Source organism: Aspergillus udagawae (assembly GCF_001078395.1).
Source record: "Aspergillus udagawae IFM 46973 DNA, scaffold_11, whole genome shotgun sequence".
Classification (NCBI taxonomy): Eukaryota; Fungi; Ascomycota; class Eurotiomycetes; order Eurotiales; family Aspergillaceae; genus Aspergillus; species Aspergillus udagawae.
Window position 1 is genome coordinate 491,780 of NW_025091274.1, and position 20,870 is coordinate 512,649.

Consider the following 20,870-nt stretch of genomic DNA (forward strand, 5'->3'; position numbering starts at 1 on the left):
TGATGATCATCTCGAGCTTGGCAAGCATCATCGGCGCTCGCCAGGTGCCAAGCTCCTCATATAATGGCCCGTTTCTCCTTCTCTCACTGAGAGTTTGGTCACTCCCTGCAAGCCCAGCTTCTCTTCTCGAAGCTTGATTTGCTTCTTTTATTCTCTTAAAGTGCTTTTTATCATAGGCCTGTTGCCTTCCATACTGATTTATCCGCAACTCTTCTTCTGAAATACATGCGTAAGTTGCCCCTGACCATCCCTTTCTCTACGGTTGTTTCCTCCAGAATAATATAATTTCTTTACATTTGCGAAGCACTTTTTTCTTGCTCAAGTTTGCGCTGTCTCAGATCTGCATAACATAGTGGGCAAAGACACAATTCCTGTCAATTTTAGACTGACGCATTCTCTCCTTGCATACAGACCGGATTCAATCGTGGGCGAAAGCTCACGCGACCCACCGCAGCTCAGCTCCCCAAGATCCTTCCAAACAGCCGACCAACGAGACCCAGGCCTCGGAGACCGCAGAACCTCGACATAATGGGCGATTGAAGGAACAGTCTGGGGACCTGGAGGGTCCAGAATTCAACCCCCAAGATGAACAGACCACAACCAAACCAAGACTCGTTGTCCGCATGAAACATGGCATCATCCGTTTTGGAAGACATACCAAGGAAGTTCTATTCCATAGCTGGGTCAATGTCCTGCTGGTCTTCGTGCCCGTCGGTATCGTCGTCGAAGCGATAGGGTTAAATCCGGCGGTGATTTTTGCGATGAACGCGGTTGCCATCATCCCTTTGGCCGGTATACTGAGCCACGCTACTGAGTGTGTTGCCAGCCGTCTGGGAGACACGGTCGGGGCACTCATTAACGTTACATTTGGAAATGCCGTGGAGTTGATTATCTTGTAAGTTGCGACTCTACTATTTCGCGGGTTCTAACTAACATTTATTAGCATGTAAGCTTCCATTGACTCCTTTTCTGCCTCTCAGCTGTAAATAACTTGGTTTACCCGACCAGCATTGCACTCGTCAAGGTACATCACTCTCAAACCTACTTGTTGATCTAGCTAACAACCAAGTGCAGAACGAGATAAGGATCGTCCAGGCCTCCCTGCTAGGCTCCATCCTAGCTAATCTACTCTTGATCCTGGGAATGTCTTTCCTCCTGGGAGGTCTTCGCTACCAGGAACAGGTAGGATACTCTAGCACGCAATATCAGGCCCGTGCTGATTGTCTCTAGATTTATAACAGCACAGTCACTCAGATGAGCGCATGCCTTTTGAGTTTGAGTGTCACCAGTCTTCTCCTACCTGTTAGTATTTCGCCGAATTTTACACCACATAAACATGCTGATTATTACCTGACTAGACTGCATTCCATGCATCTTGGTCGAACAGTGCATCGGCCGACAGAAACACTCTGAAAGTTAGCCGTGGAACCAGTGTGGTAAGCATTGCTCTGATCAGCAAATGTCTATGATTCTCATGTTGTGCAGGTGCTGCTTCTCGTCTATATTCTCTACATCATTTTTCAACTCAAATCCCACTCCTATCTTTACGCGAGCATCCCACAGCAGATCATTGACGAAGAGTCTCACCCTGGTGTCTTGGCGGAGTTTATGAACAGCTCTTCCGATTCATCAAGTAGCTCGTCTGATGATTCCGATGACACCACAACATCATGGACAACCGCAAAGCGTATCAAACGAGCGATGAGACATCGCCGACGTCGAAAGTCCAGCACGAGCTCCAATCATACTGCCTCTGGCACCCTTAGCAAGAAGCATTCTGGCGATACAGCCCGTCCAGTGCTGAATGAGAAGAGCAGCTCTACCGAGGGACCTACTTCCAACCATTCAATCGCCATTGATTTTGCGGATGATGGTCACTACGAAGCAGATGATGATAAGCGAATCAATGAGCCTCGCTCGATAGATTTTGGCCCGCGGTCAATTGGCGAGCAAGGTACATCTACGAAGGATCGCAAAGCGAAGAAGCGAAGAGGCAAAAAGCACAAAGCCCACAAGGAAGACAATGTCAACGCCTTGGACACTCCATCGATTCATCCGTCCCTGCCATCTCACCTGTCTGCACCTGGTACCGATGGCAACAACTCTCCTCAGCCGGCCGATGTTGCTGCCGCGCTCCCGAAGAGAAAATCTCCATTTCTTCCCACGATACCATCTTTACTATCCAATACAGTCTTTTCAAACACTGCTGCTTCAAACAATCTCGTTCAGTCGGCTCCTGGAAATCCTGGTCTTCGACGCACGCGGTCTCTTCCTTCTCACATGAATCGTCCTCCCCCAGTTGGGAACGCGGTCCAGTTTGCTAGAGGCGCTGCTCGTATACCAACTACGGTTGATGTCACGGCTAACAATGCTCCTCCTGAGCACAAAGAATCTGAGATATCACGCACGGCTGCCGTGGTTATGTTACTGGTGTCAACTGCGCTTGTCGCAGTATGTGCCGAGTTCCTAGTGGACGCCATCCCAGACATGATCGAAAGCTCATCTGTCAGCGAGGCGTTTATTGGTCTGATCATTCTGCCCATTGTCGGTAATGCTGCAGAACACGTTACTGCCGTCAGTGTGGCCACCAAGAACAAAATGGATTTGTCCATTGGCGTGTCAGTGGGAAGCAGTATTCAAATCGGTGAGTTAGCAATATGCCTGTATGGTTTCAACTTTCTGACGGGCCCTAGCGATTTTCGTCACACCCCTGGTGGTCATTCTAGGCTGGTGCATGGACAAGGACATGTCTCTGTACTTTACCCTGTTCGAAACCATCTGTTTGTTTGTGACTGCTTTTGTGGTCAACTTTCTGGTTCTGGATGGTCGAAGCAATTACCTTGAGGGCGCGCTGCTTATTGCCGCCTATGTTATCATCGGGTAAGTTTTTGCTTTTTCTTTAAAAAAAGAAAGAAAAGAAAGAAAAAGAAAAAGACATTTTACTGACTGTACTTCAGTGTTGCGGCGTTTTTCTATCCTGGAAGTGACCAGTCTGCCGATATTGCAAGCCATGGTTCGAGTTAACCGGATTTGTAGAGAAACTTGGTGCGGATACGATTTTGCAGGCCATCATTGCTTGTCATTATATGATCCTTAGTGCTATGAGTGATTCCACGCTGATATGATTAGGGTGGATAAAGCCAGTACAACTTGAAGCTTTGACTCACTGCATATTGGCTGGACAACGGTCAGGAGTTTCTAATGTATCTACTTAATCAGAATACATTCACCTTTTTTTATCCATTCATATGTCGGTCACTGTTTATCGTAAACTCTAACAAAATACTACCTTAAACCACTTTGCGATGTTCGAAGCCTATAATATCCAGCCATCAATGTCCATGTCCAGCTCACTCTGTTGACCTCTAGTCTGTATCGTTCATCTCAAAGATCAACTTCATAGGCCCCACATCCATCCCTGAATGGAGAGCAGAGCAATATCTTCCGTCAGGGACATTCCGGAAACTCCAGGACCAAAGTGGGTATCAATAAATGGGTAAATAATAAGAGGGACCTGTGGCTGGACACAAGAGTTCGACAGCAGTGCAGCACAAGGGACCACAGTCACAGCCACTCATTATGACACACGTGGCTTGTTCGAAAATACCTCACTCATTCTCCCTGCATCCTTATCCACTATGGAGTAGTACTCTGTCTATCTGTTACTTGCAGCCTAGCAAAACAGAAGACGGTCCTTCTGCCTGATTCCCTTGTCCGTCAAGGGACTATCCCTTATGTGGCTCGTTAAGGCTGAACCCGAAGCCGCTCCGCTGATACACCAGTGTGGCTAGTAAGAGTCCAAGAGGATCCGATTGGGTGAGGGCAGTGGGAGTGAGTCGAGAGCTCCACACACCAGCCTTGATGTGGCGCCAAACAGAGACAGACTGTGGATGTTGTCAGGTGTTTCGTTTCTTGCATTGCTAGTGGACGAGTCATATGGTCGGTTCAGTGTTCGTGATAAGAGGGGAATGGGATGGTTGGGTGTGGTACAGGCATGCCATGCCGCCTGAGCGGTTGAGTGTTGACGGTTAGAAGAAAATATACATTGTGCTAGCTGTCTGCGACTCTTGCGTTGAGAAATGAAAGTGGATTAGGGATATTATTAGCTATTATGACAGCTAGGGAGTAAGGGGTTGTCATTGATATACTCCGTACTAGGTATTGTTGATGTCCCATTGCCAGACAGAATGTATCTGCCTAATTGTTGGACTATCGACTGTTCCCCATCGAAACAAATAGCCCGGTGGATACACGTCTTAGTGTCGACAATCTGCTTCGAATCTATGCATACGGAGCGGCTGTACGCGCCGAGTGTATACAAATAATTTTTAAATAGTGGTAAATGTAATTTCGAGCTGTAGGTGTATAGATTATGCCCGCATAGACTGAGTGTCCCCTCCCCTCCTCAGGACCACATAAAAGGCTCGACGGCTGCTCAACTCGTCTCTTTTACTTTCTTGCTTTCTTTCCAGAGATAACTAGTGAACTTACCTTAACTACCAAATTGCGAGCGACCATGTCCTACTACGGAGAAAGGGATACCTACTACGGCGGGCCGCCTCAACCCACCTACGGCCGTCCTCCCTACGAGCAACAGCAACAACAACCACCCTACGGCCGGCCTCCCCACGACCGGCCCCCCTACGAGCAACAGCAACACCAGCCGTCCTACGATCGCCCTCCGTACGACCGGCCCCCCTATGAGCGTCCTCCCCCCGAACGCTCCCCCTCCTCCTTCGATCCATCCCGCCCTCGCTACGAGGGACCACCCTACAACAGCTCTTCGCCCGCACCTCCACCCTCCGCCCGCCCACCTCCAGGTTCCCCACCACCACTCCCCCTCGGCTGGGTCCAAGAATGGGAACCTAGTCTCCGCCGCGCGTACTTCGTCGAGACAGCAACAGGCCGCTCGCAGTGGGAGACCCCCATGCAAGACTCTGAGCACGCCAGGGGACTAGGTGGGCCCCCGCCGCAGTCGGCGGGCTACTATGCTTCTCCTCCTCCCCCGCCGCCGCAAGACGGAGGCTACTACCCCCCTCCCGGGGGCGAGTATCCGCCTCCGCAAGAGAAGAAGAAGTCTAGCGGGATGGGGAAGATCATTGCGGGAGGTGTGGCGGGTGTGGCGCTCGGTGCGGCCGGTATGGCGCTGTGGGACCATGAGAAGCGTGAGTGTTGCTTTTTGCTATACTGCTCTGAGTTTTGTGTTGCGAGTAGTTGCTGACTGATTTGTTATAGGTGAGGATGAAGAGGAGGAGGAGCTCAAGGAGCGGGTGGAGAGGTTGGAGGAGGAGAAGTACCATTCCGGCTCGAGTTCGGATCGTGAGGAGCGGGCTTACTCGCCTCCTGTGGATGATTGGTAGATGTTGGGGATGGGATGTAATGCATTGTTCTTTGTCTTCGATGGGTTTTGTGTGCTTGCATACGAGCAAGGCCGTTTAAGCAATTGATTGTCAGACGTGTTCGTTTAGTTTGAGCGGAGAATCCTATAAAAAGCATATCTCTCAAATTTAAGCGAGGCGGTGATGTCATAGAAGTAGCACATGCTTCGCGGGATCACTTTCAACGCTCCATCGGCCCATCCAAACATTGCTAGTACATATCATCTAGAACGGTGCTCAAAATGCCAAAATACGTGAGTTAATCCTGTCGCGTCAAGTTTTGCCTAGGTAACCCGAGCAGAGCCTTGTCATTCAATACGACAACGTCGAAACATGGCAGAAACACAATGGCGAGATTGAACGAATGTATGTACTCCGTATAGTCTGCGATCGCATCTGAACTGGCGACTGATATGGTGACAGTACGAAGGATGGGTTCGCAGCAAAAGGGGCTGATAAGTTCACGTTTTTCATTTCGACGAGAAGTCTCCCTCCTATACATACTACTTCGTATGGTTTTCTTTTCGGCCTTGAGGATATTGCTGACTGGAGGTGAAGATTCGTTGTACCCGATAACGTCACCCTGGACGAATTGAAGGAGGTGCAGTTCCCAAAGGGTGTCTCGGTGCAGTTACATCAGGAATCCTAATTTGATTATCATAAACCACTTATTTCACGGTCGTGTCCACCAATGAGCTAGCTTATTTCCAGCATAGAATCTCCCCATGGAGTAACCCAAACCAAGCCTCATCGTCCTTGACAAACTCCCTCCATCCATTCGCCATCTTCTCCAGCTCCTCCTTCGTCGCGTATCCATCCCCCACAGCCATCTTTGAAAACCCACTCGATCTCATCCTGGCTTCCATTGATCCACCCCAGTACTCCCTTTCCTCAGGACTACTAAAGCACCATGCCCCAGCGCTTTTCTTGATTCTCGGCTTGTCAAACCCGGCTTCCTCCGCCCAAACATGGATATACCGGCCAGGATGCGGATTCCCCCCCTTCGCTTTAGCCATAAGATCTGTAAGCTCTTTATATCCGGCGATTCCCGCGTTGTCAGGGTACCACGTCATCGACGCGGACTCCCTCGCCGCGACGATCCCACCGTCACTCTTCGCAACCCGGCGCATTTCCCGTAGTGCGCGCACTGGGTCCGCGATGTGCTGTAGCACCTGGTGGACATGGACGATGTCGAAGGTGTCGTCCGGAAAGTCAAGCGAGTGAATGTCGCCGACGCGAAAGTCGATGTTTGTGATTCCCTGTGTGGAGGCAAGGAACCGGGCTGCGTCTAATGGGTCGGCGACGTACTCGATGCCCGTGACGTGGCCTTGGGGGACGAGCCGCGCAAAGTCGATGCTGATGCTGCCCGGGCCGCAGCCTATATCCAGGATTTTCATGCTCGGTTTGATGTACGGGATGAGGTAGGCGGCAGAGTTGGTGGCGGTGCGCCAGCTGTGGGTTTGGAGAACGGAGGGGGAGTGGTCGGTGATGTAGACGGTTTTGTTAGACATTGTGGTTGTAGGTATGTTCCAGATTATCGATTGATGTGTGAGAAGGTGTTTACTTAGGCAAAAGAAGGGAGACAGAGAGCGGGGTTTTATGTCGAGCTGTACGATGTTGACGCAAGAGGACCATGTAGATTTCGCAGCTCCGATGATTTTTCGGAGTTCCGTAGGATCTTTTTCAACAACCATGAATATGCGCGCAAATAGCGAACACCATCATACCAAACTCGTCCACCCCCCGAACCCATTTTTCGAGCCTTTCCCGGCGTTCAGTCGACCCTGTCTCGGCTGATCGCCATAACTCCGATATTTCCAGCATCCCATCTTCCCATTCCAGGAGATGCCAGTCATATTCCTTTTCCCATACCCCTCGATCTGCGGCTTCCCAAAGTACCCTGCTTTCGGGGACATAGACCCCCTTAATTTCATCAGCCACAAAGTTTGGTAGACCCCGATCCGAATTGTAAATACTGCTGAACAGGTACATCGTATATAGGGCACGACGTTTGGCCGAGACCACTATCCAGGATTCCCAATTTGGCCGCGTATGAGTAATCTCCGCCGTGCAGAATAGACCATTCTGAGCAGTACGAAAGGCAAGCTCCATTAAGGTCATCACGGTCTTATCGGTAACTGTCGAGACGTTGCCGAGAGGGCTGAAGTACATCAAGATGGTATAGACAAGGTAGGCTTGGAAGGAACACAGGAGGTCGTAGTCATGTTGACTCATTGTCTGTACCGTCAGTTTATCAATCCACAGGGACCTGAGAGATAGCTTACCTCATTTGCCAGTCGCTCCATTTCCGCCTCCACTGTGCCCATCACCATCGTCTCGCTTCCTGGCGCGGCTTGCTCCCACATTCGGACAAGACTATAGCAGTTCGCCAGAGATTGCGGCAGATGATTCGTATTGACCTGCGTATGGTGTATAATTGGTGGGAATCCACCATCCTTCAGCATGGAACGTGGATATGTTTTGAGGATAATGGAAATGTATTGCAACGTAAAGGGGTGGTAGATCTTAGGAATCTCATCTCGTCCGAGAGGAGGGAGGAGATACGGTTTCAGCCATCGGTCTCGGATATCTACTGCGTTTGGACTAGGGGTCAAGTCGATATCTGTAAAGACGAGATCGAGGCGTCCGGTCTGTCCACTGGTTACAGGTCGAGGCCGGGGAGACCTGAAAGCCGCAGCTGGACCGGATTGGGGGACGAAAGACACAGATTCTGGAGCTGTAGCGGTGTCTACAAATCCATGTATGTCAAGCAGTTGTGTATAGTCTTCTCCTGCGTCGTTAGCGGTACCGGTGACCTCAATCTCAGATGTAGCGACGCGCCCGGGCGGATATTGGCAACTGCGACCCTTCGATCTGCATCGCGAACATACGGGCTTTTCCAGTCCACATCGTACTTTGGATCTGGTGCAATTCTGACATGCCTTTTTCCGTGGAGGAGCTCCCTGTTTTCCTTTGTTTGAATTTGTGCTATATGGAGACGATCTCATTGTGAGTTGACGATGATAGTTGTCGGCTTGATGGTCGGCATTCTACGGGATTCCGAGCGGACGGGCGGCTAGTGGGGTTAAGCAAAGGGAGGCGTCATAGCATTCTGGATCAAATGCAGAAAGGAACAGGATAGTTGTTTCTGTGCCATGGATTGACACGACAACCCATGATTATGATTTGACGCCGTCTTCTTGAAGTCGACTATCTTAGGTTTTGTAAGCCGTGCTGGTACCTAAACAAGATAGTCAGACCATCGTGTTTGCATAGCGCGTCCGCCCTGACGCGTTCATCTCGAGCCTCTAAGCTCACGGCAATATGTGCTTCACGTTGAGGCCCTATATAACACGTTTGAAGAATGTGAGACGCACATCGGTATGGTGGAGAAACCAATACGTTTCCTCCTTGTGCGCGTCGCATAACTCTCACTACTTTTCGGTATCGAAGACCGACGACAGACCGGAAACTCCGAGGAATTGCATTAGGAAGATTATATATGCGTTCGACCCCGTTGAAAACCAATCAGCTTCGTCGTCACGGCCATACTTCTCCTTTCTCAACCCTCAAGCTGTCGCCAACTCGCCCGAACTGCGACATGCGAATTGCATTGTTCCGTCTAGCCTGAAAATACCATGGGTTACATCATTCCCCGCCTCGCTGCAGTCCAAGTACTGGACGGAAGCAGAAGAGGCTGCGAGAGATTTGCTACGGACGATCTTTGTCACGCCTTCGCGAAATGTCTCTGAGAAGTACATCAAAGCCGTGATCGATGCGGCTGCCTCATTCACTGTGAATGTTGCCCCAACAGGAAGCCTATCGAGAACGAGAGCCCTAGCGAGGGCTTATACGCTCGTCTTCATACATGATGGTAAGCGAAGCCGACAATGTACTGTGACGTATCTGACCACTGTTTATAATGTTTCAGACGCTGTTGAGTCGGGAAATGTATGATCTCCAATCTCGTCAGTCCTATCCAGATGTTTGAGTGCTTATCAATAGTAGTTTGATGCAACCATTCCGAATACTTATAACAATAATGAGCGAGGTTCTCATACCGGATTCGATATGGTTGCCCAGGAAGTCATGTCTGAGGATCCTGTGCAAGGCAGGAGATTTCTGGATGCTATGATATCGTGGGGATCTTTTCCACAGACGAAACAGCCCAGCAAAGCCTTCCCGACTCTAATGAACTACTTGAAGCATCGGATAGAGGATGTGGGAGCTTAGTAGGTTGCTGTGATCGTTTGCTACGCTGCCTCACTAACTGTTCCAGCCCCGTCTTTCGCAGCGCGGGATTCGCCTCAGATATCTCAGCCACAGATCAAGATGAACAAGCTCTTGAGCGCCTGAGCTCTCTCTGCGCGAAACATTTTGCATTGACCAACGATCTATACTCATATGCTAAGGAAGTCATCGCCGAAAAAGAGAACGGAGAACCTCTTCTCAACGCTGTCAAGGTCGTAGAAGATTTGTTGAATGTTTCCTCTTCGTCGGCCAAGTCGATACTACGTGGTGTCATATTGGATACCGAGCGGCAGATGGGCGAAGAATATGAGTCTCTTCTCAACACGAAGAGTACGACAGCCACACAGCTGGTCTACGCTCGAGGATTGATCATCGCTGTAGCAGGGAACATGTTCTTCTCGGCTACGAGTTCTCGTTATGCCAGAGCCGTCGACGGATCCAGGCTAGTATAGACTGTCAATATTTGGGAAGTCGTGCATATCAATGAAATTCACAGATTCTGCATCTCGTTCAAAATTTAGCTTCATCTCTATAGGAAACAGCAGATCCAACCTACTGTCGGCGACGAGCTTATGACGAATCGATGATCTTTCTGCCGCAGGCAATGGTAAACCTCTAGTCAATTACGCATAATGTGGTAACAATCAAGCAGAACATTCAATTCATGGCTTCGCTTAATTCGCGCTAGGCGGAAACGGCTAGTCCCACAATTGCGGCCCGGCCAGTTTAAATTCCCGTCTCTCCCCACTTAGCTTTCCCCTCCTCCACCCTTTCCTGCTCCACCACACCTGCCCATGTCTCCTGAGCAGCAACGACGACAACCAAGCTCTATGGAATGTATAGCAGTTGCTTGATCTTACTTAGAAATGGTTTCCTTATTCATTGTCAAGATTGATGTCTGACAATACTTCTTATCCTGTATCTCTCAGTGTAGTCGCGATTCACGTCTCGTGTTGTGTTGACGCGTTTGGAGCTAGCTCCTCCTGTTTTCAATCGACCTTTTGTTCATCAATGTGTTCTCTCTTCTTTCCTTCCTTTCCTTTCCTAATTCCTTTCTCATTCTCTTAATCTAAGGGTATTACACCCCGGCGACGACAAGTTCCCTCATGAAGTCATGTGCGGGTGTCGGTTGCTGTATGCCTCTAATACCCAAATGATCTGGATACCAATAAGCATGTTGGCGCAATCTGAATCATGTAGTGTGTCAGCATGAAAGTCAGTATCCTACATTTCCTCAAACCAAACCCGGGTGGCGCGTTGACAGAGCGTGCTGGGTGGCCAGGACCATTGCCCCCGTCTTGTGCAGTGGGTTCGATTCCCACCATGGGTAATTGTCTCTGTCGTTAACGGCATGGTTCCATGAGAATTGACAAACTTGAAGCTGACTCCGCTTCGTTTTCTCCTCGTCTCACTGCTCAGCCTTCCGGCTATTGTGCGTGATTGAAAGAACTGACTTTGTTTGCCTTTGTTGTCTCAGTTGATACGTTTGGCCCTGAACGTACGACTCATTCAAATATGTCACAAGATTCATCCCTTCTGTCCCTGCATCTCTTCTGTGAGCATGGTTGTCGAGTCTTCACGTCGACCCCGAGTGTATCCTCCGGACGGATGACTGCGATTGTGTCGATTGACGTTGCTGACTTGTTACTGCTCGCATTGACTTTGTGTGCATGATCTTCAGGCTGACCTGGTTACCGTCTTTGTCCGTTGCTTAAGGGAGGCTTCTCGTTGGTAACAGAGCAAGACGCAAGGTAGTTGAACGAAGGCCATGTCGTTGCTATCCTGTCTACGTGGGATTGTGCGCGCGACCTGAGCCTGGTTTCATCAAGGGACTTGACACTGTCATCATGGCACTGCCTTTGATACAAGTTGAACATACGCCCGCTGCCTGATCAGAGTCGCATGGATGTGCTTCTTGCCATTGTCGCATTGGGGTAGCAGCCCCATTGCAGAAACGACGGCATCAAAGCAAAAGAAAGTAGGGTTAGAAAATCGTGTCCCCATGTTACAGCGAGCGTGCGTTCTTATTGTTCGTATGCCCACATGGCTCGACAGACTAGTACTCTATATATGTGGCTCCGACCGATCTCTGTATAATCCTTGCTGATGCCTGACATTCAGGCGCTTGTATGCGTGGTTGTTGGATAACGGAACGACCAAAGTCGTTATATATGACGGCCGCCAGTCGTGCTGATGCCTGTCGTTCAGGCGCTTGTATGCACGGCCACAGGTCTCATGAATTGACGACTCGACTTCCGAGGAGATTGGCACTCACGCCATGCTATTGTTTTGGGGAATTGCATTGTGCAGTTCTCCCGCACAATACTGGCGGCGCCTTGGTTTTTGTCGCCAAGGTATGATAAACAACTAGTTTCCCTTCCTATGGGGTCCGTTCGAGGCTGCATAGAACTTGGGATGCGCCAGTGTCTACCGTCGGCGTTGCAGATTTTGGCTACTTCGTGTTTGGCGCGAACCGCCTGTCTACTGTACCCTGACCTTGCGTTCGGTTGGTCTCTCGCCATGGCTCTCTGTCTCGACTGCTTTCTCAGTAGTTTCTTTCGGGGCTCGGAGTTTCCCGAGTTCATCGAATTTTTGTTTTGAATCATTCAGATCTTTCCGAATATGCGGGCCATGCGGGTCTCACGTTTCTGTGGGTTGTGTGAGCTTGCAGTTCTAAGGGTCCTGGGGGATTTGGGTAGGAGTGGCGAGCAGGGTTCGACTCCTTGTTAGCAGCGCCCGGCTGGGGGCAAAGCACCTCCTTCCCGTCGGTCTCGAGCCGGCAAAAACAAAAACAATATCGCTGCTATTACGTTTTCCTATTTGTGCCATTGAGGATCGTTATCGACGCTAACAATACTTGTTTTTAGTCCCCGCTGAAGCTTCTTTATTGTTCAAAAATCGACTTCCATCCCGACCTTCTGCCTCCTCAAACGTTGCAACCGTCCCCGGACATGGTCTCTCGTCCTCTCCAATGATCAAAGAGAAACTGGTCCGGATTGACGATGGACGGGGATACTAGTGGATGCCTTTTCGTTGTCGGTTGACGTGGTATAGGGGTCCGTATTGTGCCTGGCGGATTTCGACTCCTCGGTCCTCTCGCCCACCTGATACTATTGATGCACGACCAATTTGCCGCATGCGCGTCTCAAGAGCATTAAGAAGCTCCGCAATGGTCTTTCGCTCGGCCCCGCACACAGGCGTGTTTCACGACGACTACCTGTAATGGACATACCTGAACAACCTCAGCCCCCAGGTTGAGTGTCAGTGACATCTATTTCAATACCTCGATGTCGTTCTCCGGCTGACTGCGACGGCCGCGTGTGGATGACTTGGATTGGCTGTCTCACTTGTCTCTCTATCAGGATACTCTACTAGTACAGGTCTTTACTATCCCATTCTCATTGCTCGACCTTTCGGAATCCTTGAGGGTCCCGCACCGTACATACGGGTACAACGCAATCGAATCAATGAAACGTATATAGGTCAGTGGACTCGCAACCGGGTTCCACTCCCGATGTTGAAGTGGTGTTAGTTGGAAATAATGAATCGACATACTGAAAAGGAGCTTGACTCCAGCACAGATCGTGAATATATGTCATTGTATATAATCATCAACACATAGAACCACTTGACCCTATCCTTGAAAAGTACCAGAGCAGTATCCATCAGGCGATAAATTCCCAGCACAAGAAATAGAGTTGATATCAGGATACAAATTCCAAACTCCACAAGCGTTATGGAACCGCCTGTGGCGCGAACTGGGACCACCGAAAATCTCTGCAAATTAGACTTTCGAAGTCCTAAGTCTAGCGCGATCTTATCCATTACCATCTGCCATCCTGATTTCCTGAAGAAACTTGTTAATGTCCTTCTTACTTCTGCTACAACCCTTGTTGAACGAACTATGCATTCCGTTAGCAAGGGTTGAATCCGGTCGCAAACGAGGACACCAATTCAACACATCAGACTGCCACAGATCATTCATACTCATACCCGAGCCGAAGTGGGAAGAGCAAATTATTCGCAGACTAACAAATTTTATTCGCAAAATTTGTGCAACTGATTAAATCCTTTTCAACAGGATTGCTTCGTCAAAATTTACGTGGCGATATGAATTGTAAAACTAGACTAACATTACTAACTACGGACGCGTAGCTCAGTTGGTTAGAGCGACGAGCTTATGAGGTCGTTTGTGATCCTCGTAGGTCGGGAGTTCGACTCTCCCCGTGTCCATGTTTTTTATTTTCTTTTTGTTGTGTTTGACGCACTCGCCGCCCCTTACCTCATCCAGGTTTCAATTCATTTACTCGTTTATTGCTGCTATATTTCATGAGAAATTATGATATCCTCGTGTGATAGTTCTGATCTATTACTGCTTCTCGTTGCAAACCAGGTGACGCTCTGTCCGTTAGCATTGAGCAGTTCTCAACCCATTCTTATTGACCTTCTCAGGCACAGAAGTATATGGAGTAGTGGCCATACCACTTAGTCGTGCACTTCGACAGAATCATGTCTAATGGTAGCGCTACTCTGTGGCGAAGTCGTCTGTCAGGGGAAGACTGCTAACTATTGTCAAGCTACGTAGCTAAGCTAAGCTGTTCATAAACAACCTGGAGCCACGTGACCGTGGACATACAACAACATCCCCGATGAGGAAAGGAAAAAACGGAAAAGGGAAACCATACGTCCTCGTTAAAGAACATTAGCAATGGAAAAACATGTCAATCATCTATCAAACGAATAAAGACGAGGCATTATACGAATCAACTTGGCGGAGGATGTTGTTGGCAGTTGAACCAGGAGTTGAGGCGCGGTCAGACAGGACAACAGAGTGGTAGGTCTGAAGGGACATAAAGGTGTCGATGCCAGGATAAACCACACAACTGAAGTAGAATGATGCGCTGACGGGAATCATAAAATAACGCAGGGAGAGAAGTGGTAAAACCTGGATATCACTGAAGCAGGAAGGCGTAAGACGCAGCCGTAAACGGCCGCTGCAGGTAAAACAAAAGAAGAAGGTGTTGGCGGAGTGGTCACTGTGTACCAAATGTAAAACTAGGATGTCTTATAAGACAAGGGAGAGAAGAACACATGCCAAAAGGATAGAGCAACAAGGGAGGGGTCTTAATGTATCATGCAAAGAAGGTGGGGTGTGTCTCCTTTGTGGCACCAAGTTGCTCGAGAGCTTTTATCACGCATGTCCTGCCCTTGGCAGTGATCGCCCAATCATCAACGCCTTTCGATGAAAGTGCGCTTCTGCCAGTGGCATTATAGGTGAAGTACCACTGTTCGATGCGTATAAGTGCCTTCATTGCTTTGTCGCTAAACAATGAGTCCTTGGTATATCCTGTCGCTTTTGCTAGGGTGCGTTGTAGCGCAATTGCCGGTTTGCCCCACGGGAAGGCCGTGAGGTCCTCATCAATTCTTAGTTTCGTCACTCCCAACTGTTTAAGAGAGGCTGGCCATGCGGTACGATTACTGTCAATATGCTGAGGGAGATTGTACTTTTCGAGTAGGTCCTCGTCTGGCCCGGGTAGACCACCAGCATCCCAGACTGCGTGTCTATAAGCTACCCAGTCCAGATAGAGTGAGAGGTTGTCGGGCAATGTGAGTTGTTTGGTGTCTTCATCTTCATCATCACTAAGCTTGGAGAAAAATCGTTTCTTGTGGCTGGCACCCGTCATGCTTCGAGTCTGGAGTTTGGTAAGGTCAGAGATGGCCTGATTAACCTTGTCGATCGATGACCGTAGATCCTTCAGCCGTTGTGGCACAAATTGGGGTAAGGGGGCCCCGCGCGGTCTGTTCCATTGCAAGGGATATACTGGGCGCTTGTCTGGCACTGTTACATCGCCATAATAGAACGCATCAAATTCGCCATCGTCTTCCTTGCGCAGCTGTTGCTTTTCCCATGTACGGATTTTTGCCATAGTCTTGTCGTCGTGGATTGGCGAGAGCTTGGCCTGGTGGATTGATGACAGTAAAGCCACCTCCCATGCTCGTTGTTCATTACGAAAATGGACCATCTTAAATGTGTACTCGCTGTAGGCTTGTTCAAGTTGCATAATCTGTCCTTCAAATGATGATTTCGCTAGCTTGAGCCGATTGATATCGCTGTTGTACGACGGGAGCAGACAGCAGTCCTCTGATCTCACTGTTTTTCCTGTGGAATCACATAGCTCATACCAAGGCGAGCAGGTCTTTGCTTTTAGGAATATTGTGGTGTATGCTAATCGGTAAAAACAATTATGCGAGTTGTTGTAGCTGTACGGCAAGTCTTTGATAATGCCAACCGGTGTCATTCGAACCTTTTCTTCCTGGAATTTCGGGACAGACGGCGGTGCAGATGTCAATGGAAATTTGGCAAAATCGACAGTAACACGCCATTCGTGTGGCATGAATATGAAAGGGTCGTAATCAAGGTCTTGCGCCACTTTCTGAGAGTCCTGAGTGCGCTTTTCCAGAATAGCAACTGCCTCAGCAGCTGCACTACCCTTGTTCTTCTTCGCAGGTGTACGTTTTGCTCCCATATTGTAATCGTCAGTGGTGTCAATATTGTGCAGCGTAGACTCTGCGATAAGCGAGGTATTAGTCGTAGGCTCTACAACGGACTCGCCTGTGGTAGGTTGTTCACGCCGTTCCGTAGGAGACGGGGGGCTCAAGTGTCAGAGGAAGAACTCAGCCAAACAATGCTCGGTCAACTTGTGCAAAAAACGTATCAAGTTGGGTTCTGAATGATCGACTCGGAGAAACCGTAGGCGGTGCCTCAACTATCAGGGCGGGAGATGAAAGAGGCGATTCCGTCTGAGTGAGGCTGGTAGATGAGGTGTGCAAAGAAGAAGTGTTGTGCGAGGGTGCGACAAAAGATATAGTCAACTGTCCTAGTAGGAGAGTGAGCCAGATGCAAATAGCCATGATGCTTAAACATTGAATAGGCAAAGAAAAAGCAACACAAAGAATCACTGAAAGAAACATGTGGGACTAGCCATACAGAAACAACCATATTTGGTGTGCAAGCATTCCTGGATCCTTGAGGTGGACTTGCAAGCAGCTAAAGGATTCACGTTCCTTGCCAGTAACATCATCCAAAGGCATCGTTCTGTGTAAAAAACGGACGTGCCTTTCCCTTCCTGGGACCTTGACTCAGTAGCCATGTTTTGCGGTCTTGCAGCCGCTGGAGGATTGGTGAATAGCAGGGAACGTAAGTCTGCATCCAGCCGGTTAGCCCAACATACATATCAAGATCCTCTAATATAGCAAGAACTTCAGCTTCGAATGGCAGCAAGCTTGCCTTCAGCGGCTGTCGTTCCAAGCGATGACACATTCTGCCCCAGCGCCTGCACCGACGAAGGCCACGAACGGCTTTTTTCGGACTGAGAGTAATGCTCATTTGAGCGCATTTTTAAGGAACTCCATGCCGTGGTTCTAAGCTATGATCTAATTCAAATGAGACTAACAGACAAGCATTTACTCTACGAAGCTAGAACGGAAACAGTGCACTGACAAGTATACAGAGATATCAATTATTAAAACTATATTGCGTACAGACGGATCCAAGCCGATGACCCGGACCCGACGGTCGATTAACAAGTACAAAGATCGGATGGAAAGCCGACAAGCCCGATGGTGTCATTGCCATTGTCCTCGCGTAACGCTCTCATGAACCGATCGTTGGAACCCTGGTCTTGCCTCGTGAATGATCATCATCAACGTTTCCATCGCATCATTGCTTTGCTCTCCGCCCGTCCGTCGTCCGACTTGTGCTTGACAAGAGTCAACAGTCAAGGTCAGAAATGGGACGCTTAGAAAGCGACGGCAATGGCGGCAGCGACGACGGCACCGCCGAGAGTGTAGCTGAAGTGCTCCTTGCTGGCAGCGCCAGTGGCGAGGAGGTTGGTGCTGGTGGAGGCAGGGCCGCTCTTGGTGGGGGTAGCGCTGCCGGAGTGGCTAGCAGAGGCGCTGCCAGAGGCGGTGCCGGTGGGGATGACGGCGGTGGAAGTGGCCGTCTTGGTGGCGGTGCCGGTGGCGGTCTTGGTCTCAGTAGCAGTGGCAGTCTTGGTCTCAGTGGCAGAGGCAGAAGCGGAGGAAGAAGAGCCGGTGGAGCTAGCGGCGTCCTTGTAGGAGTCGATACCCTTCTGGATGGCGGCGGTGATGCCAGCGGAGAGCTGAGCGGCGATGTCAGAGAGGGACTCGGGGACCTTGGCGGAGATGGCCTTGGCCAGGTTGTCGGCGGCGGTGTACTGAGACTGGAGGTCCTGGTAGACGGTGCCACCGGCGCCGGCAGCGACGAACTTGTCCTTCTTGGAGATGAGGTCGTTGACGACGCCCTGGACCTGCTTGGTCAAGTCCTGGACGGGCGAGGTCAGGGCCAGAGCATCGGCGGTGCTGAGGGCAGGGCCGCTCTTGACGGTGTCGACACCGGTGTTGATGGTGCTGACGAGCTTCTCAGAGGCGGACTTGACGGCCGAGGGGTCACCACCGCTGTAGGAGGAGACGGCGGAGGCCAGAGCAGAGGTCTGGGCCTGGATGTCGGAGATGACACCGACGGCACCGCCCTGACGAGAGACCAGAGTGGGCGTGGCCAGGGCACCGGTGAGGCCGAGAGTGACGAGGAGGGCAGAGAAACGCATCTTGACCAAGGGTGGTATTATAGATTAGTTGTATCTAAAAAAAAATGTAGTGTATAGGTGGACAGAATCGAGTGAGCCAAACGAATGGGATCGACCGAGCAAGCGAAAGACTGGATCTGATTTTCTTTGGGATCTGAGAGACAAGAGGAAGAAGGGATCGAGCAGTGACTTGGGAGGTTGTATATATAGGGCCTGGTACAGGGATTTAAGATTAAACCTCACATGCACGGGGGAAAGTAAACTACGGACTTGAACTTGGGACCGAGGAAAGTCGGATCAGGGGCAGCTTCCCGGATTCTAGCCATGGATGACTATTCTTAGATGATGGCGACGAATTGACTGGACTCTAATGCTACAGGAGGTACTTTCGAGCCTCTCGTTGCCAATCACGAATGAGTGGCCGGGGTCTGGGGAAGCGCAACGAGGGATTAATCATTGTTTGGAGGGATGGGGCAAGATCGTCGGTCTGGACTCTGTTTGATTCCAGTCGACAGTCAGATCATGGCCTGTTGATCCTCAGCCTGGGTTGCTACTCGATGGCTAGGGAGGGCTGGAAAAGCAGACCTTTGCTCCAGTCAATATCCATGGATACCTAAGGAACCACCATACGGTCACACCCGAATAGGACAATCCTCCGTAGCTACCATGTTAGCGCTGCAACATTGATCTGTTTCGCGTTCGAGATTGGTAGAGTCGCTGCACTAATGGGCTAGTCCCTGGGCACTAAGTGATAAACAGTAAGGACTGCTTATCACCTCATAACCCCGGTCCCGCCCCCGGATCCTCATTTGCTCCTCTATCGGAACTCGGGTTCGTCGTAAGCGATGTTGTTTAGTGCCGGTGTGGATGACTGGATGGAAGGAGGAGAGTGAGACATGGAGAATGTTACCCCGCAGCCCACTCTGACTGGCCCTTTCCATGATTCGGTTGGATGATCTTTCTCGCGCTTTCAGTGGCGAAGACCAATTTTTTAGTCACTTGATGCAAACTATCGAGCAGAGACAAGGATCCGGAAATTACTCAATTCTATCCGTAAAATGCCTTAGAAGGTGGTGTGATGTTGGTTCAGATTGCCTAATAATAATGCAAGTGATTTCTTTCCCCATCCTCTCCCCAGACAACAAATGCATCGGTTTGGATCTGCATCTTGGTCTAATTCTTTATCAATGCGTATGATCTCCGATTTCGATCCTACCTGAAAACGAGATCGAGTTACACGCTCTCCTTCATTCTCGAGACAATCGTGTTACCCCGTATTTCCCCTCGGAAATCCACCTCGGTTCCTCGTGCCTGGGCGTGGAGCCTTGGACCCTCATCTGGCTGTAAGCTTGCGAAAGTGGCGGAAGTTCGGATCCGCCAAGTGTACCAACCAGGGGCCCTGGGAAGACAAATTTGCGTGCGCCCTTCTGAGCTACTGCTGACTTGTAAGGTTGTAACTGTTTACTACTCCATAATGTATTGCGTTGGATTCAGTACCTGGCAGACTGCTGTCATTCCTTGGTGGTGATTGGTGATCTGCATTCGCACAGGTACATGGTAGTAAATAAGTGTCAATAGTAAGACCTGACCAATACTGGCCTCAACTCCGCGGTGGCTCCAGCTTGGACTACAGACTACAGCAGAGTGGGTTCAGGATCGGACTTCAAGCTGCAGGAGCCGTGCACAGTCTCAGCGTTCACTGAGACTACTGAGCTTAGTCCAAAATACCAAGCCATCTGTCAATAGTTCGGCTGACTTGCAGTAAATCCGGGTTTGGTGGCACGAAGGACTGGGCTCGAAGAGTTGGATTTCCCTATTGAAGATTGACGCCTATTCTCGAACCTTCGACTTATGTCTCCTAAACGCCTAGATACATGACGTTCTGAAGTCTGGAATCTTGACACTTTGTAAATTCTCCATATGACTGCTGTCCTTATTGCTCCGCTCAGTCACCGAGACATTCGCACAGCTTTCCCAATAGGACATGGTCTGTCCTGGCCCCAAATTGCAAATTGATTGATTGGGCTCCAAGACCTGCCAGGAGCAGGGGTGGCGGCCGTTAGGCCCAACTCTTAGCCAGGGCAACTGATGCAACGACGAGTCAGAACATAGAGCACGGGCAGGATGGTGGCGAAAATACGCATTTTAATTCCAAGTTCTGGCATAGGGTTTCTGGGGGCCTGCGTTGGTCAGACGCCAACATCCGCTAGACCAGCCTCCTCCGTTTCTGTGAGTCAGCCTAGGTACTAAAACGGTTACCTTGCGGCATTGACAGAGTTGAATGCTTAGCGCTCCTTTTGGTCTGTTCGTTCTTTCTCGTACCAAGATCGTCATTTGTCGCCCCTTAATATACCCTGTCCGAGTAGAGCTGATGGCAGGAAGGAAGGAAAGTTGTCGTCAAATCGCGTCATGTTAGTATATAGAGGACATGTGATCGTCTGAACTTTATGGACGGGCCTTAATGTAGTGACAATGCGTGGCCTAAAGATCCTTTACCGCTGTTGAATGCACGTCTGATCTCAGAAAGCGTTATGTTGTTGCAACATTGCGAGATGCTCAAAATCAGGTAGTGTCTCATACTCCGGCATGAGCGGGCTCAGGAATCACTGATCTTAACTGATACATCGCTCGAAAC

General features: G+C 49.8%; 8 protein-coding genes and 1 non-coding gene across 9 annotated transcripts; 5 read left to right on the top strand and 4 right to left on the bottom strand.

Moving 5' to 3' along the window:
• Positions 1–225: 225 nt before the first annotated feature.
• Positions 226–3,024, top strand: Aud_002235 (putative membrane bound cation transporter; the record flags this gene model as incomplete). The annotated part of the gene is made up of 9 exons (XM_043296236.1): positions 226–229; positions 412–895; positions 1,009–1,024; positions 1,075–1,182; positions 1,231–1,302; positions 1,359–1,436; positions 1,486–2,644; positions 2,694–2,880; positions 2,958–3,024. 9 exons carry the CDS (start codon positions 226–228, stop codon positions 3,022–3,024), a joined length of 2,175 nt encoding a protein of 724 aa, XP_043152171.1.
• A 1,492-nt stretch (positions 3,025–4,516) lies between these two features.
• Aud_002236 (WW domain protein) lies at positions 4,517–5,360 on the top strand (the record flags this gene model as incomplete). The annotated part of the gene is made up of 2 exons (XM_043296237.1): positions 4,517–5,165; positions 5,236–5,360. 2 exons carry the CDS (start codon positions 4,517–4,519, stop codon positions 5,358–5,360), a joined length of 774 nt encoding a protein of 257 aa, XP_043152172.1.
• Positions 5,361–5,620: 260 nt separating this feature from the next.
• Aud_002237 (uncharacterized protein) lies at positions 5,621–6,027 on the top strand (the record flags this gene model as incomplete). Its single annotated transcript, XM_043296238.1, has 4 exons — positions 5,621–5,632; positions 5,680–5,744; positions 5,802–5,888; positions 5,937–6,027. 4 exons carry the CDS (start codon positions 5,621–5,623, stop codon positions 6,025–6,027), a joined length of 255 nt encoding a protein of 84 aa, XP_043152173.1.
• Positions 6,028–6,079: 52 nt separating this feature from the next.
• On the bottom strand, positions 6,080–6,889 carry Aud_002238 (class I SAM-dependent methyltransferase; the record flags this gene model as incomplete). Its single annotated transcript, XM_043296239.1, has 1 exon — positions 6,080–6,889. The coding sequence occupies one exon, from the start codon at positions 6,887–6,889 to the stop codon at positions 6,080–6,082; it is 810 nt and encodes a 269-aa protein (XP_043152174.1).
• Positions 6,890–7,061: 172 nt separating this feature from the next.
• On the bottom strand, positions 7,062–8,386 carry Aud_002239 (Zn(II)2Cys6 transcription factor domain-containing protein; the record flags this gene model as incomplete). The annotated part of the gene is made up of 2 exons (XM_043296240.1): positions 7,062–7,616; positions 7,664–8,386. The coding sequence occupies 2 exons, from the start codon at positions 8,384–8,386 to the stop codon at positions 7,062–7,064; spliced, it is 1,278 nt and encodes a 425-aa protein (XP_043152175.1).
• A 316-nt stretch (positions 8,387–8,702) lies between these two features.
• Positions 8,703–10,081, top strand: Aud_002240 (uncharacterized protein; the record flags this gene model as incomplete). Its single annotated transcript, XM_043296241.1, has 4 exons — positions 8,703–9,252; positions 9,310–9,329; positions 9,387–9,610; positions 9,658–10,081. The coding sequence occupies 4 exons, from the start codon at positions 8,703–8,705 to the stop codon at positions 10,079–10,081; spliced, it is 1,218 nt and encodes a 405-aa protein (XP_043152176.1).
• A 3,693-nt stretch (positions 10,082–13,774) lies between these two features.
• On the top strand, positions 13,775–13,862 carry Aud_002241. The gene has a single exon. It is a non-coding gene; the product is annotated as a tRNA-Ile (tRNA).
• An 899-nt stretch (positions 13,863–14,761) lies between these two features.
• Positions 14,762–16,156, bottom strand: Aud_002242 (uncharacterized protein; the record flags this gene model as incomplete). The annotated part of the gene is made up of 1 exon (XM_043296242.1): positions 14,762–16,156. The coding sequence occupies one exon, from the start codon at positions 16,154–16,156 to the stop codon at positions 14,762–14,764; it is 1,395 nt and encodes a 464-aa protein (XP_043152177.1).
• Positions 16,157–17,428: 1,272 nt separating this feature from the next.
• Positions 17,429–18,256, bottom strand: Aud_002243 (cell wall mannoprotein 1 family protein; the record flags this gene model as incomplete). The annotated part of the gene is made up of 1 exon (XM_043296243.1): positions 17,429–18,256. One exon carries the CDS (start codon positions 18,254–18,256, stop codon positions 17,429–17,431), a length of 828 nt encoding a protein of 275 aa, XP_043152178.1.
• Positions 18,257–20,870: the final 2,614 nt, after the last annotated feature.